This window comes from Xyrauchen texanus, chromosome 4 (genome assembly GCF_025860055.1).
Source record: "Xyrauchen texanus isolate HMW12.3.18 chromosome 4, RBS_HiC_50CHRs, whole genome shotgun sequence".
NCBI lineage: Eukaryota > Metazoa > Chordata > Actinopteri > Cypriniformes > Catostomidae > Xyrauchen > Xyrauchen texanus.
The window spans coordinates 45846726-45868759 of NC_068279.1; the positions used below are offsets into that span (position 1 = coordinate 45846726).

Below are 22034 nucleotides of genomic sequence, written 5' to 3' on the forward strand. Positions count from 1 at the left end.
CTGAGTAAAGGGTCATAGAGCACCTCCTATTGCTTCCTTCAACACTTCAAGACACTAGGAACACAAAGCTGGTGAGTAGCTGAATGCACAACACAATTCTCTCGGCACTGTGACTTAAATCTTAAATCACAGAATATGATATGAAACAGAGCGAGCCTTGACTGGGCTCACTTTTACATATTGATTTCCATTGTCATTATTTATTATGAAGGTACAGATTCATACCAGCAAATCTCGGTGTAGTGCACTTATTCTACTGAACATATAGTCTTCCCTGTCTGTGCTTATGCTATTAATGAAACCTCATAAAGAGAATGATCCTCTGTCTATGTGAATGATCTAAAGCATAGGTATAACAGTGACAAGAATACTACATATGATTTCAGTATGTATACATATTCAGAAATGCATCAGTTGATGTGACATGATACAACAGTGTCCTGCAGTGTGATATAATCCAACTAAACTGCTTTAAACACCATTTTCATATTTTTGTAGGCCTGTCATTATTATGCATGCACTTTTTATGAACTCATGTTAATTGAGAAACTACATATTTGTGTCAGGTTAGAGTGCATGCTTAATGCACCTAATGCTTTATTTTCTTTTAGCAATATATATATGTGTGTGAAAATTGAAAATGTGGCTTAATTTCCACCAAATCAAACAATTTAGCCCCTAATAATATTATAATTTTTTTTTATTTAGTGTTGTTAACCAGTTTGTCAAAAATTTCAGTGAAGACCATGCATGATAAAATATAAGACAAATGATGTTTAAAGCAATGTAACCCGAAACACACACACACAAGTAGAGACAGTCACAATGTCGGTGAGAACTGCTTTTAATGTGTTTAAAAGCAGTGCAACAGTACAAAAAGGGGCAAGTCAAGAGAAGAATGGTCAAGGGGGAGCGTAGGGTCAAAAGCCGGGGTAATCTGAATAACAATAACAAGTGGGAACGAAGACAGGGGAACGAGTTGGCAAGCTAAGAGGTGACGAGTAGGGGCAAAACTAGACGGGACTAGCAGGGGCAAAACTAGACAGGAAAGGGGGGGCAAAACTAGAGAGCTCGTAATAGCAGAACGAGCGTGTGAGCTCGCGAGGGAGGAAACAGAGCGTACGAGCTCAAGGGGGCGGAGCGAGGAAGCGGGAAGCGAGCACGCTCGTGGAGTGCATGTGTGCGTGCTCGTGGACGCGGAGATGGGGCAGAGGAGCGGGGTTCATGACAGTACTCCCCCCTCTGAATAGGACGGCTCCTGACGGCCGCGCTCGGCTGCGAGGAGCGCGAGGGGACAGAACGATCGTGTGAGCTCGCGGGGGACAGAACGAGCGTGTGAGCTCGCGGGGGACAGAACGAGCGTGTGAGCTCGCGGGGGACAGAACGAGCGTGTGAGCTCGCGGGGTGCAGAACGAGCATGTGAGCTCGAGGGAATAGAAAACCCACAAAACACACAAACAATATGAGGGCAGTCCAAGGGGGATAGAAGGTACAAAAGGGAAATAAAACAGTCCATGGGGGTCAATGGGCAGTTCAAGGCAAGGTCAGGGGGAACATAGCGGACAGGCGGGTGGTTGGGAGATCTAGGGGGCAGCCATAGGGCAGAGACTGGGTCAGGAGGTCTGGAAGGCGACTGGAGGACAGGGACTGGGTCCGGGGGTCTGGAAGGTGACCACCGGACAGGAACAGGGTCCGGAGGCCAGGGAAGAGGCCACAGGACAGGTAGAGGGTCAGGAAGTCCGGGCTGAGCCGTGAAAGGCGGAGTCGTCAGAGGCGGCACCGTAGTTGGCTCTGGAGGTGGGGTCCTGGAAGGCTCCGGAGGTGGAGCCGACGGAGGCTTTAGGGGCGAAGGCCTGGAAGGCTCTGGAGGTGGAGCCGAAGGAGGCTTTAGGGGCGAAGGCCTGGAAGGCTCTGGAGGTGGAGCCAAGGGGGGCTTTAGGGGCGAAGGCCTGGAAGGCTCAGGAAGTGGAGCCCATGGAGGTGGTGCCGTAGGAGGCTCCAGAGGTGAAGCCCTGGAAGGCTCTGGAGGCAGAGCCGAGGGAGGTAACGCCGTGGGAGGTGGCGCCGTAGAAGGCTCCAGGAGTGAAGCCCTGGTAGGCTCTGGAGGCAGAGCCGGGGGAGGTGGCGACGTAGGAGGCTTGGGAGGCGGGGCCGCAGGAGGCTCGGGAGGCGAATATCTAGAAGGCTCTGGAGTCTTAGGGAGCAGAGCCGTAGGAGGCTCGGGTGGTGGAGCCGTGGAAGGCTCGAGAGGCGGAGCCCTAGGAAGCTCTGGAGTCTTTGGGAGCAGAGCCATGAGGGGCTCGGGAGGTGGAGCCGTAGGAGGCTCTGGAGGGGGAGCCGTAGGAGGCTCGGGAGGCAGAGCCGTAGGAGCCTCTAGTGGCCGAGCCCTGGAAGGCTCGAGAGGCTTGAGGGGGGGAGCCTTGAAGGACTCGAGAGACGAAGCCCTGAGAGGCTTGAGAGGAGGAGGAGCCCTGAAAGACTCGAGGGGGAGCCCTGAGAGGCTTGAGAGGGGGAGGAGCCCTGAGAGACTCGAGAGGCGAAGCCGTGAGAGGCTTGAGGGGTGGAGCCCTGAAAGACTCGAGGGGCGGAGCCCTGAAAGACTCGAGGGGCGGAGCCCTGAAAGACTCGAGGGGCGGAGCCGTGAGAGGCTTGAGGGGTGGAGCCGTGAGAGGCTTGAGGGGTGGAGCACTGAGAGACTCGAGGGATGGAGCACTGAGAGACTCGAGGGGCGAAGCTGTGAGAGGCTTGAGGGGTGGAGCCATGAAAGACTCGAGGGATGGAGCCCTGAAAGACTCGAGGGGTGAAGCCGTGAGAGGCTTGGAAGGAGGGGGAGCCCTGAGGGACTTGAGGGGTAGAGCTCTGGGAGGCTCGTGAGGAGGAGCCCTAGGAGGCTCGTGAGGAGGAGTTCTCGGAGGCTCAAGCGGATGATCCCTGGGAGGCTCGAGAGGAGGAGCCCTGAGAGACTCGTGAGGCGGAGCCCGGGAGGGCTCTGAGGGGCGAGCAGAGGCCGGCAGAGTTGTGGAAGACTCTGAGGGCGGAGCAGAGCCCAGCAGAGCCGTGGAAGACTCGGGGGGCGGAGCAGAGGTCGGCAGAGCCGTGGAAGACTCGGGGGGCGGAGCAGAGGTCGGCAGAGCCGTGGAAGACTCGGGGGGCGGAGCAGAACCCGGCAGAGCCGTGGAAGACTCGGGGCGGAGCAGAACCCGCAGAGCCGTGGAAGACTCGGGGCGGAGCAGAACCCGGCAGAGCCGTGGAAGACTCTGGGGAACCTCTGCGGTCTTGAGCACAAGACGAGACTGGGGAGAAGGGGCCCTCTTCCTTCTCTGACGCCTTCGGCCAACAGGGGATGTGGCCATGGGGACGGTCGAGGCTACAGGCGCTGGCTCTGGGGCGGTCGAGGCTACAGGCGCTGGCTCGCTGACCGTGGCGGACATGGGCGCTGGCTCGCTGGCGCGTGGCGGCATGGGCGCTGGCTCGCTGGTCGTGGCGGGCATGGGCGCTGGCTCGCTGGCCGTGGCGGGCATGGGCGCTGGCTCGCTGGCGCGGGCGGCATGGGCGCTGGCTCGCTGGTCGTGGGCGGCATGGGCGCTGGCTCGCTGGCCGTGGCGGGCATGGGCGCTGGCTCGCTGGCCGTGGCGGGCATGGGCGCTGGCTCGCTGGCCGTGCGGCATGGCGCTGGCTCGCTGGCCGGGCGGCATGGGCGCTGGCTCTCTGGCCGTGGCGGCATGGGCGCTGGCTCTCTGGCGTGCAGGCTGAGGCTGGGGCCGTGACAGGCCTCGGGATTGGGGCCGTGTCAGGCTTCGGGACTAGGGCCGTGTAAGGCTTAAAAACGGGGGCCGTGTAAGGCTTCAAGAGGGGGGTCTTTGTGTGGAGCGCTGGTTCAGTGTCTGCCTCCCCCACAGTGAACGAGGAACCAGAGTACAGTAGGGCGAGGTCAATAAACTGAACCAGGTTAAGGGGGCAGCGACCACCAGGCATTAATGATGAGGTTGGCTCATTCAGTCCACATTGAAAAATGTCTTTCAGAGCCACCTCATCAAAATTCACCTGGTCAGCCAGGGCACAAAAATCAAAAATAAAAACCTCCAAGGGTTGACTCCCCTGACGCAACCCCAAGAGTCGGGCCGCTGGCTCCATAATGTCAAGGGCGGGGTTATGCGTTACACAACCGCTGCCTTGCATAGAAAACCCTAGGTTAGCGCCCGAAGAGTGCACGGCGCTCAGAAATGCACTGGATGCATAAACGGGCTCGGGGGCAGACACAGGTGAAACAAGGTGACATAAATCAGACATTGTGCATACCTGCTGCCCCCGGGCCGTGAGCGCGTGGTCCTCTCTCCACACTGTAGCTCCGCGCGCCGAATGAGATGTGCTTCTCCGCTCTAGAGAGCTGCGCGAATCCTTAGCGTGAAACATTGTGACTGTCTGCGGTGAGGTTGGTTATTCTGTAACCCCAAACACACACACACAAGTAGAGACAGTCACAATGTCGGTGAGAACTGCTTTTAATGTGTTTAAAAGCAGTGCAACAGTACAAAAAGGGGCAAGTCAAGAGAAGAATGGTCAACGGGGAGCGTAGGGTCAAAAGCCGGGGTAATCTGAATAACAATAACAAGTGGGAACGAGTTGGCAAGCTAAGAGGTGACGAGTAGGGGCAAAACTAGACGGGACTAGCAGGGGCAAAACTAGACGGGACTAGCGGGGGCAAAGGTACGGGAAACTAAACACAGGAATCTAAATACAATAACCAACACCCGTGAAACGGAAGTGCTGGGTATTTATAGGGGAAGGTGCAGGTGAAACGAATGACAGGTGATTGGGACTGTGGCAGGTGAAACTAATGTGTGAAGATAGGAAGCGCGTGAGTGCAAGTGGGTCAGAGGGGGGAGAGAGTTTACGAGCGAGAGCTCGTAATAGCAGAACGAGCGTGTGAGCTCGCGAGGGAGGAAACAGAGCGTACGAGCTCAAGGGGGCGGAGCGAGGAAGCGGGAAGCGAGCACGCTCGCGGAGTGCATGTGTGCGTGCTCGTGGACGCGGAGATGGGGCAGAGGAGCGGGGTTCGTGACAAGCAATATATATATATATATATATATATATATATATATATATATATATATATATATATATAAGCACTTAATTTCCAATCAAGCAGTAAGCTTTGAAAGCATATAAAAAGTGTCATTAATTGTGTTTTTATGATACATAAAATGAGAGTGTGAAAAATGTTTTAATGGGACTTTACTTTTTAGAAGTCCACAGTGCTAAAAGTGCCCATATAAATAAAAAAAAACACCTATATATTGTAATCATTATTATTAATAAAAAATAGTAACTAAATGCAGTGCACCACCAATATGAGAACAGCTTTATTTATTTAATAAATCTGAACCCAAATGCTCATAGTGACTCAACAGATTTGCAGCTGTTCCAATGGCTCTCACATTTTGCCTCATTCATGTCCATTCAGCTTCATATCATATCCATCCTGAGGCACATCTCTCCCTCCCTACTTGACAGTCAGACTCATTCATAGTTCACCTGTTCTGTCAGACCCCCAACGGCTTCATATTTAGCTGCGCAGCAGTGTGTTGAGCCTCTCTCACTCATGTGTATCTCAAGCTCAGGGCGGAGGAAACAGCCTCACATGCTTATTTGTTGCTTGATAGGGTCACATGACCAGAAAATGGTGGAGGCTCTCGTCAGCAGATGAGCTGAGCATCCCTGACTCTGAGAGATACAGGCACACATCTATGATCTTAAATCCAGGTCAGGAGAGAGAACTGCATCTCAGCCGTGGTGGTGAGTGTATTATGGGTGATTATATCAGGGGATGTGAGGGTTTTAAGAAAGACATGTTAGCATTTTAAACCCTGAGATGGGAACCCACAGGGATGGAGGCAGGGAATGGGATGGGCGGCTGTTTGTGATGCATCTGTGTTTGTTCGGTAACGGAAGAGGCTTTGATTCAGCATCCTTTATGATGCAAGACAACGGCAGCTGCCTTTATGTGTGCTTACATCCTAAATGAGTGTTTGTCATGCTTGAAGTCTCTTTTTTATCATGATGAAGTTTCAGCCAATCAGAACAGCTGACCTGCTTTAGCCAGCATTCAAATCCATGGCTCATGTATTTAATTATGTGTGTGTGCAACTGTGTTTGTGCACACTGAGGCGGAAGACTGATTCACAATGAAAAAGAAGGGGTTGTTGATGATGGCATATAAGCACTTCCCCCATCTCCTGTTTCTTGCTGTAGAGGATGGATGGATGGATTAATCCAGCATTTTAGGAATAGAGGGAATAGATCACCCACCACTCTCTTTCTCTCTCATTCTCTGTTTGAAAACTATCAACCATCTGGCAGATGGCTATTAAATCATGCAGATCTTCATGTACGTAGGTTTCTAATGTTGGGAATTCTTCATATGTGTCCACTTTACATGAAAGTACATTTTCTTAAATTACTAGTTATTACACATTTATAACATGTGAGGTAAAATGGCTCGTCATTTGTAACGTATTTCATGACTGTCACCCTTTTTGATCATGTTTATATAACTGAATATCAATTATTTATAATGCATAAGTAAATTAATTGTTAGTCATTAATGATCCAATTTGTAATCCTTTACAAAGAGTATGTTAATGTGGAGTTTTACCAAAATATTATTGGCTCAGTTTAAAAAGTAATTGGAAAGTCCCTACCATGATGTGTGTGTGGAGGTGTGGCGATCATTTCTGGGATATTGCAAAGCTTATTTTCATGTGAAAAATAAACAGTGGCAAGTTTGAACTCTATATTTTTGTTAGGGTTTAGCTTACATTGTGAGGACCAGCCATCAGTCCTCATGAGGTAAATGGCTTTAGGGGATAGAAAATATCATTAGCTCAGTATAAAAAGTTAATGGAAAGCCCCCACCATGATAAAAAAAAAAAAATGGTTTGTGTGTGTGTGTGTGTGTGTGAGTGTTCACGCCTCTGTGAGTGTGTGTGTGCGCCTGTGTGAGTGTGTGTGTGTGTGTGTGTGAGCCTGTGTGTGTGTGTGTGTACCCACCTGTGAGTGTGTGTGTGTGTGTGTGTGTGTGTGTGTGTGCGTGCGTGCCTGTGTGAGTGGGTGTGCACTTTGGTACTGTAGATTTACACACGTAGTCACAATACTGATAAAAAAGACAAAAGATTTTGCACACAGCTTTTCTTAGACACACCTTAATGATATAAAATTAAGGAAAATTTACTTCATGACATAATATTGATTAAAGTGAATATTGATTTAAGTGAGTAAATGTAATAAAAAGATTATGGTGAATGCAGTAACTTTTACTCACATTTATATATACTGTACGTCAAGTCAAGTCATGTTTATTTGTATTGCGCCTTTCACAACACACATCGTTTCAAAGCGGCTTTACAGAAAACCATGCATTAACAGAAAATGAAAACTGTAAAATCTGTAATGTCTTAAGAGTCATCATTGTATAGTTTGATAAAACCCCATGTAAAATACATGGTACTTAAATACACTTTTCGTGAAAAGACATTTCACGTTTTGAAATTTCCTTACAATCACATGTTTAATCGTGAACAACATGACATACAGAAGCCTCCCATGAGGAAACATTATGCATGCTATGTAGTTTATGAGACAATCACCTTGCATTAGTGGTGAAAGTAATAAATTAAAGAGCTCCGCACGCAGACCTGAACACTTGGTGCACAAAACATCATGACGGTGACAATCAACGCATAATTGTTTTGATTGTGAACAGGTCATTTTGAGCAGAAAATGAAATTAAGACTGCACAAGATAAGGAGTTACCAAACTGAACAATAAAATTAACAATTCAAATGTTGTAAATAAACCTTCAAACAGTGAAACCATGCACACTCAATAATTATATAAGCCCAGTGCATGCTGGGAAGACCAGCTTTGAAATGTTAAGTAGAATTGACTTATTATATTAACCAGTGAAATTGACTCAATTTAGCAAATGACTATGACTTTTTTTGGTTTTCTTATTTAGGATTGATACATGATGACACAGTGTACAGATAACAAACAATCATAAATCACATTTTCTTATAAGGTAGATCAATCAGTCGAATGATGAATTTACTTAATATTTTCAAGTTCGTGCTTGAACTTATCAATGAAGAAAGTACTTAATGTTTTCTGCTATGTTTCACCATAAAAGCTTTTTCTTTTTCAGTTAATGCTTCTAAATTGTATGTATAATTGATGTAGGAATGGTAACTAAAGATAGAATTGTAGTTCAGATTAGACTATCCACACTACTTCCTGTTTGCTGTTGACAGCCTGCACATTTGTTGTGTACTGTAAACGACAAGAGCGCTATTACAACATATCAAAGGGCTACAGCATTTCCGGATTCTTTCTGAAGTCCCTATTTTATAGCTCACATTTCAACAGAAGTGTTTTAAAAGTGGAGGGCCTGTAAGTATGGCTGGATTAGCTATGGTTTATTATGGTCCATTTGAATTATTTTAGTGACTTTCCACTTATGTAAATATACCATCTTTATAAGGGTGCTTAATATATTAGGTTTATTATTATGATGATTGCATTTTATGATCATGTTATGGATATATAACAACAAGTTTATAAAAAAAAGTGCTTAGAGAAAAACAAGCCTGACAGAAATATTTAAATGCAGTGATGATGATTGTTGATGTGACATCTGACACATAGTCTCCCATAGTTCCCCTTCTGGCAATGTGTGGATGGCCCAGCCTCCTGAACGCAAGATGAGTTTTGAGGGGGCAGACAGTAGACCAGGTGAGACTGGAAAATACTGACACTTACAGAATCAGATTGAATTTAAGATATCACAAGATATCTGTGAATAAATTTACAAAGCTTACTGAAAGTTCACAGAGCAGTGAAACTGTCATGAATCAGAGGTGCAAATGAAAAGCCATCTTCTAATTATATCCAGTCATGTTAGGCTTAACATGATTTACTCAGATCATAACCATTTTTTCAATATTATTCTAAGGGAACATTTGGGCAAGGGGTTATGGTTAGTGGTAGAGCTCTGATTACTTGATAGGCATGTTGTTTCAAAATAAAAAAAAGGATGTTGCTCCAGGAACATGTCCTACTTTGGTAACTGACATTGTGCATCAGGGCAGTGTATTATTTGGAATTCTTAAAATACAGATTTGAAATATTATGATCTATGTATTAGTCTCTCCGTTGATTCCCTCTAGTCCCACCCACCTCCCTGCCACTACAGGGCCAAGAGGGCGGTGGCACACAGAGAAAAAAACTGTCAGCTCCTCTTATTAGCCTGTCATTGGACCAAAGTGAAGATGACCTGTTCGACACACCAGATGACCTCGACATCAATGTGGATGATCTGGACACACCTGATGAGGCAGATTACACTGACCATGAAATAGACTGGGAAGGTAGGAAATAAAATTCAACACATACAGTATCTATCTATCTATCTGTCTGTCTGTCCGTCCGTCATTCCATCTATATATCTATCCATCTGTCCGTCCGTCCATCCATACATCCATCCATCTATCTATATATCCATCCATCCATCCATCTATCTATATATCCATCCATCCATCCATCTATCTATATATCCATCCATCCATCCATCTATCCATATATCCATCCATCTATCCATTCCTCCATCCATCCATCCATCCATCCATCCATCCATCCATCCATCCATCCATCCATCCATCCATCCATCCATCCATCCATCCATCTGTCTGTCTTTCTGTCCGTCCATCCATCCATCTGTCTTTCTGTCCGTCCGTCCATCCATCATATCTATCTATCTATCTATCTATCTATCTATCTATCTATCTATCTATCTATCTATCTATCTATCTATCTATCGATCCATCTGTCCGTCCGTCCGTCATTCCATCTATATATCTATCCGTCATTCCATCCGTCCATCCGTCCGTCCGTCATTCCATCTATATGTCTATCCATCTGTCCGTCTGTCCGTCCGTCCGTCCGTCCGTCATTCCATCTATATATCTATCCATCTGTCTGTCCGTCCATCCGTCCGTCCGTCATTCCATCTATATGTCTATCCATCTGTCTGTCCGTCTGTCCGTCCGTCATTCCATCTATATATCTATCCATCTGTCCGTCCGTCCATCCATCCATCCATCCATCCATCTATCTATATATCCATCCATCCATCTATCTATATATCCATCCATCTATCTATATATCCATCCATCCATCCATCCATTCCTCCCATCCATCCATCCATCTATCCATCCATCCATCTGTCTGTCTTTCTGTCCGATCCATCCATCCATCCATCCATCCATCCATCTGTCTGTCTTTCTGTCCGTCCGTCAGTCCATCCATCATATCTATCTATCTATCTATCTATCTATCTATCTATCTATCTATCTATCTATCTATCTATCTATCTATCTATCTATCTATCTATCTATCTATCTATCTATCTATCTATCTATCTATCTATCCGTCCATATATCCATCCATCCATCCATCCATCCATCCAATCTATCATCCATCCATCTATCTATCCATCCATCCATCCATCCATCCATCCATCCATCCATCCATCTGTCTGTCTTTCTGTCCGTCTGTCCGTCCAGCCATTCATCAAATCTATCTATCTATCTATCTATCTATCTATCTATCTATCTATCTATCTATCTATCTATCTATCTATCTATCTATCTATCTATCTATCTATCCATCGATCCATCAGTCTGTCTTTCTGTCCATCCATCTATCTATCTACATTATGTACAAATTATAAATGATGTTGCTAATTTGAAGTTGAATATTAACTGATTACAGTATTTCTCTGTCCAGCAGTGTGGAATTGCTTCACCGATATGTTTGGGCAGGGAAAGTAGGGTGACTGAAGCGGTTATAAAAATGCATACTATAAATATTTGTTTAATACAATTTCGATTTTGATCGCACATGAAATGTAACCAAAATTGCAGATTTTTTATTTAACATAAAATTCATAAAAGAATCTGAAAATCCACATGATCTATTGACAAGGATTTTGGAACTGACACAAGGAAGCGCTGACACTTCTGTTAACTTATAAAATAAAAATAAAAAAGTGCCTAAAACCCCCTTACCCATAGTAAAATAGCTGTAATGTATAGGCTAGAATGACATATTGCTTTTATAAAATGGTGACAACAGCAATATGATAAAAGACACCAATATTCATTGAATAGTTAAACGCATTATTAAAAATAAAGGGGAAAAACAATTCTTCCACCAAGTAATCACTTTAAAGCATAATGTTGTTTTTACTGGAATAATCAAGTTGTCTTAATTAAACAATTCTTGAAATGTCAAGTTTTGGGTGCATATAACTCAAATATCTTAACTTCAAAATCTATAGACTTAAGATTTTATGTTTTCATAACTCTTGAGCCATTTAGTACAAAACCTTGCGGTTGAACTATGTAACTTTCCATGGTCAAAGGAAACATATAGGGGCATTTAAATAGTTTAAATAGTTTTAAATATTTAAATAGGTTTTACCTTATTATTTATGTTGTTTTGTTGCAAACAGTTCTATCATGTGATGTCACCATTAGGGTGATCTGTGTCCCCTTTGGTCAAGTTGGACCCTGTTAACACTATCTCAGTTTTCTTTGTGATTTTGCTACAGAAGTACAGATGACTGCATTTCTGTGGAGAAACAAGGATTGACCTAGAATCAGTTAAAATCTTCATTTTCTAAGCTGTGTTATATTATGATTGAGATTTGCGTTAATTCAACTAAAATTATTAAGTTAAAACAAGAACATTCAATGGCATGCACACACTCACACACACAGAGTTTAGATATAGTTACCTTCATTTAAATAGTTGAGTTCATTCTATATGAACAACAAGTTGAGTGAACTTAATTACTCAAGTTTTGGAGACACCATTACTCAATTCAATTGAAGGAATGAGTTTACTCAATCCATTGAGTAGAGTCAATTTATTAGGGTTTTTAGTTCATTATATTAACACAAGGAGTTTACTAACTTGGTGCGTAATGTTGAATTTAATGCAGGATGAGATTCTGACTTGTGTTCATATCTTCTTCTATGAAAGCTCCAAATTGACAGTCATTAAAAAGAGGTTTACACATATTTCTGTTTGATATACAATTTTCTTATTTACAGTTTTAGCTGGTGCACTTTCTCTGCTCTTAAAGTTTTTGTAGGCACATATAGAGGTGAATTAATGTAGTGATTCAATATTTTAGTGTCATCAACAACAAAGCCGCACATGGATGGGTTATCAGTGTTGCCATAGACACAAATCATTTCTCAGAGGACATTAAATGCTCCGTGTTGAATCTACAAGTTGTCAAGTTAAAATAACAGTTTTCTGACATGAAGTGAACGCACCATTCATTTATAGAATGCTCAGTAACAGGTGCGTTTACAGTAATTCCACAGCTGGTTGTCGAGAAGGCTCGTCTAGCATTGGAACTATCTGTTTTACATATAGAAAACTACTATCTTGGCACTTAATTTTTTCCTCAGAGCCTAAAGCATCCCAGAGAGATTCTGTCAAAGAAACAATCACACATGCAGAGCCAATTCCTACATACACCGCTGAGCAAGAGAGGCAGGATTCCAAACTCTGGAGAACCGTCATCATTGGAGAGCAGGAACATCGCATCAACATGAAGTGCATTGAACCTTACCAAAAAGTCATCTCCCATGGAGGTACGTTCACCCTCTACATCAGTGGTTCTTTGTTGTACCAAAAAACAAGGAACACCCCCGCACCCCACCACAAAACACACTATTTGTGATAGCAGGCTTATGCGTCATGAATGTGAGACCAAACCTTGCATTTCTTGAATTCAAGCAAATGGAGGTTACATCTGGGCCTATAAAATGAAAATGCAAAGACTAATAATAAAAGTGATATTGTTAATTGATTTTACATTTGCCTTTTTGAAAATTTACAATTATTAATTTTAATTTTTAATTTTTATAGTTTTAACAGTGGTATTTGTAACAAGACCACAGTAAACACATGGAAGCATGGATCTTCTTCACTACCATGGTTAGATGTAACATGATTTCTATAAAAAAAACTATGGCATTTTTGAAATTATTAACAGTAGACCTACTCTAAACACATGTATAAACAATAAATACAAATATAGATATTTCTAAGTTGTGACAAAAATGTATTATATTCCCTCACTCCCCTAATGTAACCTATGACAAAGTTAATGGAGCTATAGTAGTGATATGATAGTAGTGACATTTCTGCCTAAAGTAGAGTAAGTGTTACTATAATAAATTCAAGGGTGATGATGTAGAATTATGTGACGAATTCAAATGTCTTCTCTTCTCGCGCCGCACTTCTCACTGATTCTAGCAAAGCTGCAAGTTTAAGAGCTCAAGCATTAAGAGCTTTGCGCTCGCGCTGCTCTGTCCATTGACCCATTACCATCTACAGAGCCATACAGGTGCATTAGCCGAGGTTGTGCCTCCACTTGTGTATTTGACGTTGTTAAACCAGATACTTTGTAGTGCATCACTACACTTCAAAATCAGATGAGCCGTGGTACAAATCCATAAAAACCTGTATTATTGAGAACCAACTGATATACTCCAAGTCTAGATAAACGTTTTAATGCAAAGAGGATCTTGATGATAGATATTATTATTATGACTGATAAACACCCCCCATTTGTAACCTAACATCCCCCTCTCTACTAATTTGCTCTCAGCACCCCCTGGCATCCTTTGAACGCCCCCGTTGAGAATTCCTGCTATACATGATAATCGTTTTCAAAGGAATATTCCTCGTTAAATACAAGCTAAGCTGTATCGACAGCCTCTGCAATATATACAGAAATGCACTTACAATGGAAGTCTATGGGGCATGTTGACCAGAGCCTCTAAAAGAAGAAATGTGCAGCTTATATTTTTGTTAACACATTTTCATAAAAAATTTGAAATTTGAGTTGTAAAATTGCCAAACCATCCTCTTAATGCAGGACTACTTTTCTAGGTGGATGAATTTTTGGTTATGTGTTATCATGTATTTCTTCTGGGTGGAGTTTTGGGGTTTACATAGTCATGACATGAGTTGAAAGACCCGATATAAGTTTCCACAGAATAGGCTGGTAAGTGATTCTATCACACCACTCTCATGCTAACATGTGTAATGTGTTATGGTTGTACTTTTGAAACAGTGTGACAATTGTATAAGTTAAATGTTTATTTGTAGTTCTGCACACTTGCCTCATACTGTATGTCTCCATTGTAAGTACATACTAACTATACATTGATGACTTTGTGTGCTAATGGAGAAATGATTCAGATAAATCTGCTTTGACAGGATATCCTTTACATTACTGATTTTCTTCCGCTCACAGGCTACTATGGCAATGGTGCCAATGCTATCATTGTATTTGCTGCATGTTTCCTGCCTGACAGTGACAGAGAGGACTACCACGAGATTATGGAAAATCTCTTTCTGTAAGTTCAACCAGAATTAGATTCCCATTAGGATTTTTGGGTTATTCGATTGCTCTGATATAATTGAAATGATTGATAAAGACTTGTTAACTCAGTCATGAAAGAGAAGTAGTAATATGATTATAATAATAATATGTATTGATAATAAATCACTAAATGAATGTGAATTACTCTTCAGTTTTGCAATCAGTACACTGGAGCTCATGGTAGCAGAGGACTACATGATCGTCTATCTGAATGGAGCCACTCCACACCGCAGGATGCCAGGCCTCAACTGGCTCAAGAGATGCTACCAGATGATTGATAGGAGGTAAAGGAAATATATATACTATTATATTTATATACTACTGGCATAGTGGTGTTTGCTAAGAATGGACATGAAAGTTACCTCAAATTATATGTGGTTTTGCGGAGATGTGAGCTATTAAAAGTGATCAGATTTATGATTTCGGCCTGACTGACTATAAAACCGTCAGTTAGCTACCTACTGTAGCAACCACTCAGAACACCTCAGCATCTGAGCAATGTGCTAAAAACGTGACAATAAAATTGGCGAATGTACTCCTTAATCTTATATTGAAGGAGGGAGCCTAGCCATATTTAGCAACCATGATAGTATCATGCTAAATACACTCACACAACCTTAGAAACCACAAAGCAATGTCCTGGAAACCACCCACAACACAATAGCATCATGGCAGTGAGTTTTGTTTGGGCAAGCACCCCTCACATTTTATTCTGAAAATGTAAAATATGTGTCAATAAAATTGCTATGTTAAATGTAGAATATGCAGAGCACCAAATGTTTGAACACACATGAAAAAAGATCTTATTTTGATGTGTTTACACGTTTTCAGGCTGAGAAAGAACTTGAAATCTTTCATCATTGTTCATCCATCATGGTTCATCAGGACAATTCTAGCAATCACTAAACCGTTTATCAGGTACAGTGACAGAAATAAAGACAATTTTAAAACAAAAGTGATCAAAATGATCAAAATGAATGAATGGTTTTCTGCTGTTTTACTGGAAAATGTTCTCTTTGCCCAGCTCAAAGTTCAGCAGTAAGATCAGGTATGTGAACAGCTTAGCAGAACTAGAAGAACTCATCCCAATGGAGTACGTCGACATACCTGAATGCATCATCAGGTGAGTAATATAAATGCTTTAGAAATTAGTGATATGTAAACTACCAGTCAAACATTTGGATACACTTGACTGACATGTTTGCCATGATCTTAAAAATCTTTTGATCTATTGGATTATGCTTAAATATGGAACTAGCACAAAGACTAAAGTACAGTATTTAAATAAAAAAAGGTTAATTTGAATTATAGATATGTGAAATTTTTGTGGCATATTTGTAAACAGCAGATTTGTTTACTTTTTTTTTTTAGAAGTGGAATATGTTGTACAAATTCCGATTATAGAATTCAAATTCCTGGTTCAAATTTTCAAATTTTCAAATTAAGAAGAAAATCAGAACTCCAAATGCAAATCTATCACAATCTCAGAAATTAAGACTATGCCAAAAGTCAAAATACACCACAAAATTCTTCAGTTTTGTGAAACAATTCAGTTTAGTCTACAATTCAAATTAACACATTTTAGATTCAAGTAGTAATTGTTGTTCAGTTTTGTAGACAAACATAAATTGTGCCTAAGCTTGAACTTCTTTACAAACTAACATTTTTTTATTTTTTTTTAATGGATGAGATGGAACAGATAATGAAGGAAAACAGCTGCAAATGTCCAGCATGCATGGGAACACCTTTAACTAAAGGCTTATTTTCTTACTGTAAATGCTTGAAAGTAGTTTATTAGACAAAAATAAATTGCCTTCTGTGTGTATGATTTTTTTAACAAAACATTTAAATGTATTTGTTTGTTAGATGTGGGAAAGAATACAATTTAACAGAGAATGGTCTGGGTATCTCAGCGAATATTGACGCTGACTACCACCCCTGGAGTCGCGAGTTCGAATCCAGGGTGTGCTGAGTGACTCCAGCCAGGTCTCCTAAGCAACCAAATTGGCCCGGTTGCTTGTGAGGGTAGAGTCACATGAGGTAACCTCCTCGTGGTCACGATTAGTGGTTCTTGCTCTCAGTGGGGTGCCTGGTAAGATGTGCATGGATCACGGAGGATAGCATGAGCCATGAGGCTCCACATGCTGGGAGTCTCCGTGGTGTCATGCACAACGAGCCACATAAGATGCGTGGATTGTCCTCCGCCACCCGGATTGAGGAGAGTAACCGCGCCACCACGAGGACCTACTTAGTAGTGGGAATTGGGCATTCCAAATTGGGAGAAAAAGGGGATGAAAGAAAGAAGCTAATATATAATTTAGTTTTTATTTGTTTAACATTTTGTGGTCACTACATAATTCACATACTTTTGAGTTATTTCTTAGTTTCAGTCACTTTACTTTTATTGTAAAATGTGAAAAGAGCAGTTATAATAAAGAAAGTGTAGGTGTGTCTAAACTTTTGACTGGTAACAAATAACTGACTGATACATATAAATGTGTTGCAATGCATCTTTGCCATTAGTATATACAGAATGAGAGTAAACAGGGAAGCCATCAAGACACTGATCATTTGTGCATGTAAAAAGCCTGTTCAGAGAGAGACAGTCGCTGACAGCTTTAGCTGTTGAAGAGGTGTTGGGTGTATTTGTGAGAATCTGTTCAGGAGTTGTGACTGTATAATTTAAAACCTGTGAATACATGTTTCCATAGGAACAGACATTTAAAAAGCTGGGCTAAAGGGCACCGTTATTTGCATATGCACATACATACAAAGGACTCTGTCCTTTACCAGGGATTCTCAGCTATTTTTGTCTGTTGAACCCTGAACCCTTTACAGTATAATATAATTTTTTTTATACAATTTCCCACTTCATACTTCTCTCCAGGTTTCCATCCATTTGTATATATCTCACACTGTTATTTTCTGGTCTGAATCAAATCTGAATGACAGACAGTACATTATATTCATAGGTCAACATAGATCCTCATGTGCCCCCTTTTCACAAGGTGCCCCGCAAGGCTCTGTCCTTGGTCCTCTTCACTTCTTCATTTATCTGGTCTATAATTCGTCTTCTTGGTCTTCACTATCACTGATGATACACAGATTTATCTAAGCATGTATTAGAAGCAAGTACCACCGATATTAAGTAGTGGGTAAACTAAAAGTTTCTCAAACTAATCCCTTCCAGGATAGAAATCATGCTTATTGGATCTCAAACTGTAATTTCCCATTACTCAGATTTATCAATCGACACTGATGGAGTTAAAAATGTCTATGACCTTGACATTACATTCGACCCCTTCCTCAACTTTGAAGACCACATCAGCTCCATGGCTATAACTTTCTGCCATCTCCATAACATAGCTAGCCTCTGCTATATCCTTAATCACCTTCATCACTTCAAGCCTTGATTACTTCTCATCGGGCGTCCTTCTAAAACTATTTCCAGACTTCAATACATTCAAAGCGCAGCAGCCAGAGTCCTCACTATTATATGTGGTCACACAAGAATTATAAAATAAGTATATTACGCATCAATTACACACCTAATGCATGGCTTTGCTCTTCATTTTGTTGCATTTGTTCTAACAAGCTTTGCCAGTAAGTGAAAAATTGGAAATTGCAAAACTGGTCCATTCTTTCTTAAGTAAATTGAAGGCACATCAAATCATATTTACCATCTCTGATCTTATAAGTACTGTATGAACTTTACAGAAGGACTTCAATGCACCATCAGGACTACTCTGTTCCGATGTAGTTTCAAATTCTGACTTCCTAGTATCCTTATGTTTAGGGGTAGGTGTAGGAATGGGCTTTATGGGTAGGGACCAATAAGGTTAGGGTTTGGGGAAGGTGTAGGGGTTGGCTTTAGGGATAAGGGCCAATCAATTAGCAGGGAGTCAGAATCTGGTGGGGAGTCAGATTTCGACACAACATCGACTTTCTACCATAGGTGGAAGATCTTTTGCTTTCATGGCTTGCATATACTGGAACTTACTCCCACAGACCCTCAGTGACATCACCTCTATCACTGCCCTCAAAACTCACACAGTATTACTCCTGTAAATGTTCATTTTGTCTTCCTGTTGTCTCTCTGTTCATAATGCTAAGTTTGTCATGCATTGATACTATTCTTTCATTTTGTATTGCCAGTTGTTTAACTCAGTGTGCTCATTTACTCTACTGTTGTTTTCTTTTTTCATGTCACTATGTCTGTTATATACAGCTTTGTTTTACCCTTATGTTTTATTTCTGCCATCATTTTTGATTGTTAAGTGTCCTTAAGCCTTGGAATGGAGTTATAGAAATTAATATAAAATATGATTATTATGATTATTATTATAATTTAATAATTTTTGCCTGTGAGATATCAAGTAATGTTCCAACATTACAATAAATTAAATGAATAAAACATTTAATGACTCATTTTAATATAAGATCAGAATGAAAATGCTACCAATTTATAATAAGTTTAATTTAATATAATGGGCAGTAACAGGTTATAATAGCTTTCATTTTTTAACATCAGTAAATGAATAAGTTTCAATAACAAAATATGTTTTTGACTGTGTTTATTCATCTTTGTTAATGTTAGTTAACATAAAGACAATTATTCATTGTTAGTTCATGTTAATTCACAAAGCATTATCTAATGTTAACATAAACACATTTTGGTTTTAGAAATGTGCTAGTATATGTTGAAATGAACATTAACAAAGATTATTAAATGATATTCAAGTATTGTTCTTTGTTAGTTCATGTTAACTACTGTTGTTAACAATTGTAAGCTTATGTTAATGTTACCAGATTGACTTTTGTGGCTTTCAGTCCATGTCTGTTAGCTCTGAGGCCATCTACAGTATATGCTAGAGCACTCATAAATGTTGACAAAATAAATCTTTATTACATATTTGCATTTAAATTGTACAGTCTTTCTCTTCCAGGAAAAATATAAAAATTGTGTATGTCAAACCAAATCATGGGTTCTTTAATTTTGCATTGGCAAATGCTGTTTTTTTACTTTTTTATTAAACCTAATTAAATTTTCTTTGTATCATTTTGTATCTGCATATAAATGAATGAATGTCTTTATCTCTAGACTGGATGAGGAGTTACGGGAAGCAGCAGAAAGCTCTAAGTGAGTATTAGACAGTAGCATACTTTTGACACTGTATAAATGCCATACTGCTATACAGAACCCTTGCTACGTGAATATCTAAATCTTCCTCCATTTCCCTTCTCTATAAAGAATCAACAGCTTCCTCTACGGGCCTGAGATTCCACCAAATTCATCTATGTATGTTTTTTAATCTTGTTATCGAAAATCCATTTTATTATGTTGACAGTGTAGTTTAAAACTTGATGTCAAAATCAAGTCTTGGCCCCCATTTACTTTCTCAATACACGTTCCAGGACTTACTGTGCACAGTTCGTTTTTAAGTTTTTCCAAAGAAGAAAAAAAGTCTGTCTTCCTAATCTTTCACCAAAATAATCTGCTCTGAAATGACTTTTCTGTAATTTATTGGAAGTAACGTCAATCTAATAATGGCTACAGCAATTATAGCAAATTACAATAAATTTAAAAATGAGCATTAACATTGGGATATCAAGATGCTCTTGAGTAGTAGTTAACCTTCAGCCTCCAAAAGCTTCTTCAAACATTGATGTCTTCATTGTAGAATGTAAAGGCCACTTTTCACAATCAGTTTCTGATGGATAAAATCAAGTCCCATCCTTTTTCCTATTGAATATGCTGTTTTACTCTGAAATATGTCACAATACTGAAGTAAAATGTTGTTTCATGTTGACTTTAAAGTATGTTAAATTCTTTTGCAGGGAATATAAATTATATTACTTTTATTTTGTATTTTTTTGCAGATCTCAACTCAACACGAGCAGTTCATAAGCACAGACAGCAGAGGATGCATGAATTATATGTTTCTGAAGGTCTTTTATGGATGTGGATGCAATAATAATGTAAAGTAAGAAAATATGGGTACTTTTATGCTTTGATGTTTCACAGTGCTGGGATGAGTAGAGCAAACCACCCCCAATACAATATTTTCTTACTCTCACATATTTATCTTGCGAAAGGTTTTTTTTTTTTTCAAACTTGCCCAGTTGGGGTAATCAGGTTTTTGCTTTCCCTGCTAACATTTAACATTCACTGCCGTTACTTTTTTTTGTGTTTTTTTTTCAATTGTTATACTTTTCATTTCATGTCAAGTTTTCCTTACAAAAAACTATTAATAGGTTTTTAATTAGCAATAATAGCTTTTTTTTATTGTATTTTTTTTTTTTTTAAGCATTTAGCAAATGTAAGTCAGAGTGACAACACAGCACTGGCCTGATTCTGTTTGTTACAGTTCTGTTAATAGGCCCGAAACTCTCTCACATATTCTTATTATTGAAGTTCTTGCAAATCCAAGCTCTCACAAGTTTCCAGCCTGCTCGGACAAACCAGAACACTTGAGCTGTACTGAATGAATGCATGCATGATTATCCTAAACACAAAAACAATGTGTAGAACCCTGTTAGCTCCAATGCTAACTATGCTAACTATGTACATTCTCATGCTAAGCAGAGGAGGTGCAGCACTCAGTTAATTATTGCCATTGTCAAAAACTACATGGGTCAAGTTTAAATTTAAACAATGGCTAATTTAACTTTTTTTGTGTGTCATTTCAAATTCAGCAGGGAGAAAACATTTGTAGTCCTTAAAGATGTGTAAATGTTTTTTTTAATTTTTTTATGTTAAAATATTTTCTTCTATTCCACTTTAATGTGCAGAGACAACTATCATAAGCAAGACATTTGTGGTTTGACTTCCCAGAAAACTGACTCTTTGACATCAAAATTGATGATGTGAGTTTGAAAGAGTTTGGGACCTTTTTGTTGAACACTGACAGACAAGTAGCAGGATGGTAGAAGCACAGTATTCGGGAAACCTGTTTAAAAACAACCATCAGTGATGTTTGCTTGCTATTAGTTTGGGTTTTTAGACCCTAACCCTGAGTATTAAACATCAGTATATAATTCTTATTGAGGAGGTGTGCTATTAATGCTCTAAGCAATCAAACATACGATTTTCTGCTAGAGACACAGAAATTACACACTTTATCTTCATGAATAAATCCATAGTCATGCATTAGCTGACCTTGTGCTCTTAGCACTAAAAAGAATTTACGAAATGTATTGTCTTATTTTGAGTGTTTGCAATGTATAGAGAAAATATAGTTGACACAATCAAAAGGTCTGTAAAATCTAAAGAGCATGCAGTTTTAGACATTTATCAACTACGTTGTGACTACTCTGTCTACTTCCAAACATCTATCGTGTTATTGGCTACATTTACATGCACCCATAGTTCGAATTACAGGGGGTACTGGGGGGTACTATACCCCCCAATGAAGACCCAGTACCCCCCAAAGGGACAGAAATATCAGTTTTGGGGGGGTCAGATAATTTTTCTGATATTGTGAAAAAATATATTTACGGTTACAAT

At 40.6% G+C, this 22034-nt stretch overlaps 1 protein-coding gene across 2 annotated transcripts; it reads left to right on the forward strand.

The window, feature by feature from the left end:
* Positions 1 to 54: 54 nt before the first annotated feature.
* On the forward strand, positions 55 to 20574 carry LOC127634522 (protein prune homolog 2-like). Of its 2 annotated transcripts, XM_052114123.1 has the most exons (12): positions 55 to 71; positions 5664 to 5796; positions 8714 to 8790; positions 9225 to 9425; positions 12540 to 12725; positions 14399 to 14501; positions 14680 to 14811; positions 15359 to 15445; positions 15552 to 15650; positions 19629 to 19667; positions 19779 to 19826; positions 20408 to 20574. In XM_052114123.1, exons 3-12 carry the CDS (start codon positions 8736 to 8738, stop codon positions 20433 to 20435), a joined length of 978 nt encoding a protein of 325 aa, XP_051970083.1. In that variant the 5' UTR covers positions 55 to 71; positions 5664 to 5796; positions 8714 to 8735; the 3' UTR covers positions 20436 to 20574. The 2 variants fall into 2 exon arrangements, with proteins under 2 accessions (XP_051970083.1, XP_051970091.1); XM_052114131.1 differs by lacking the exons at positions 19629 to 19667; positions 19779 to 19826; positions 20408 to 20574 and adding an exon at positions 16218 to 18890.
* The last annotated feature ends 1460 nt before the right edge of the window (positions 20575 to 22034 follow it).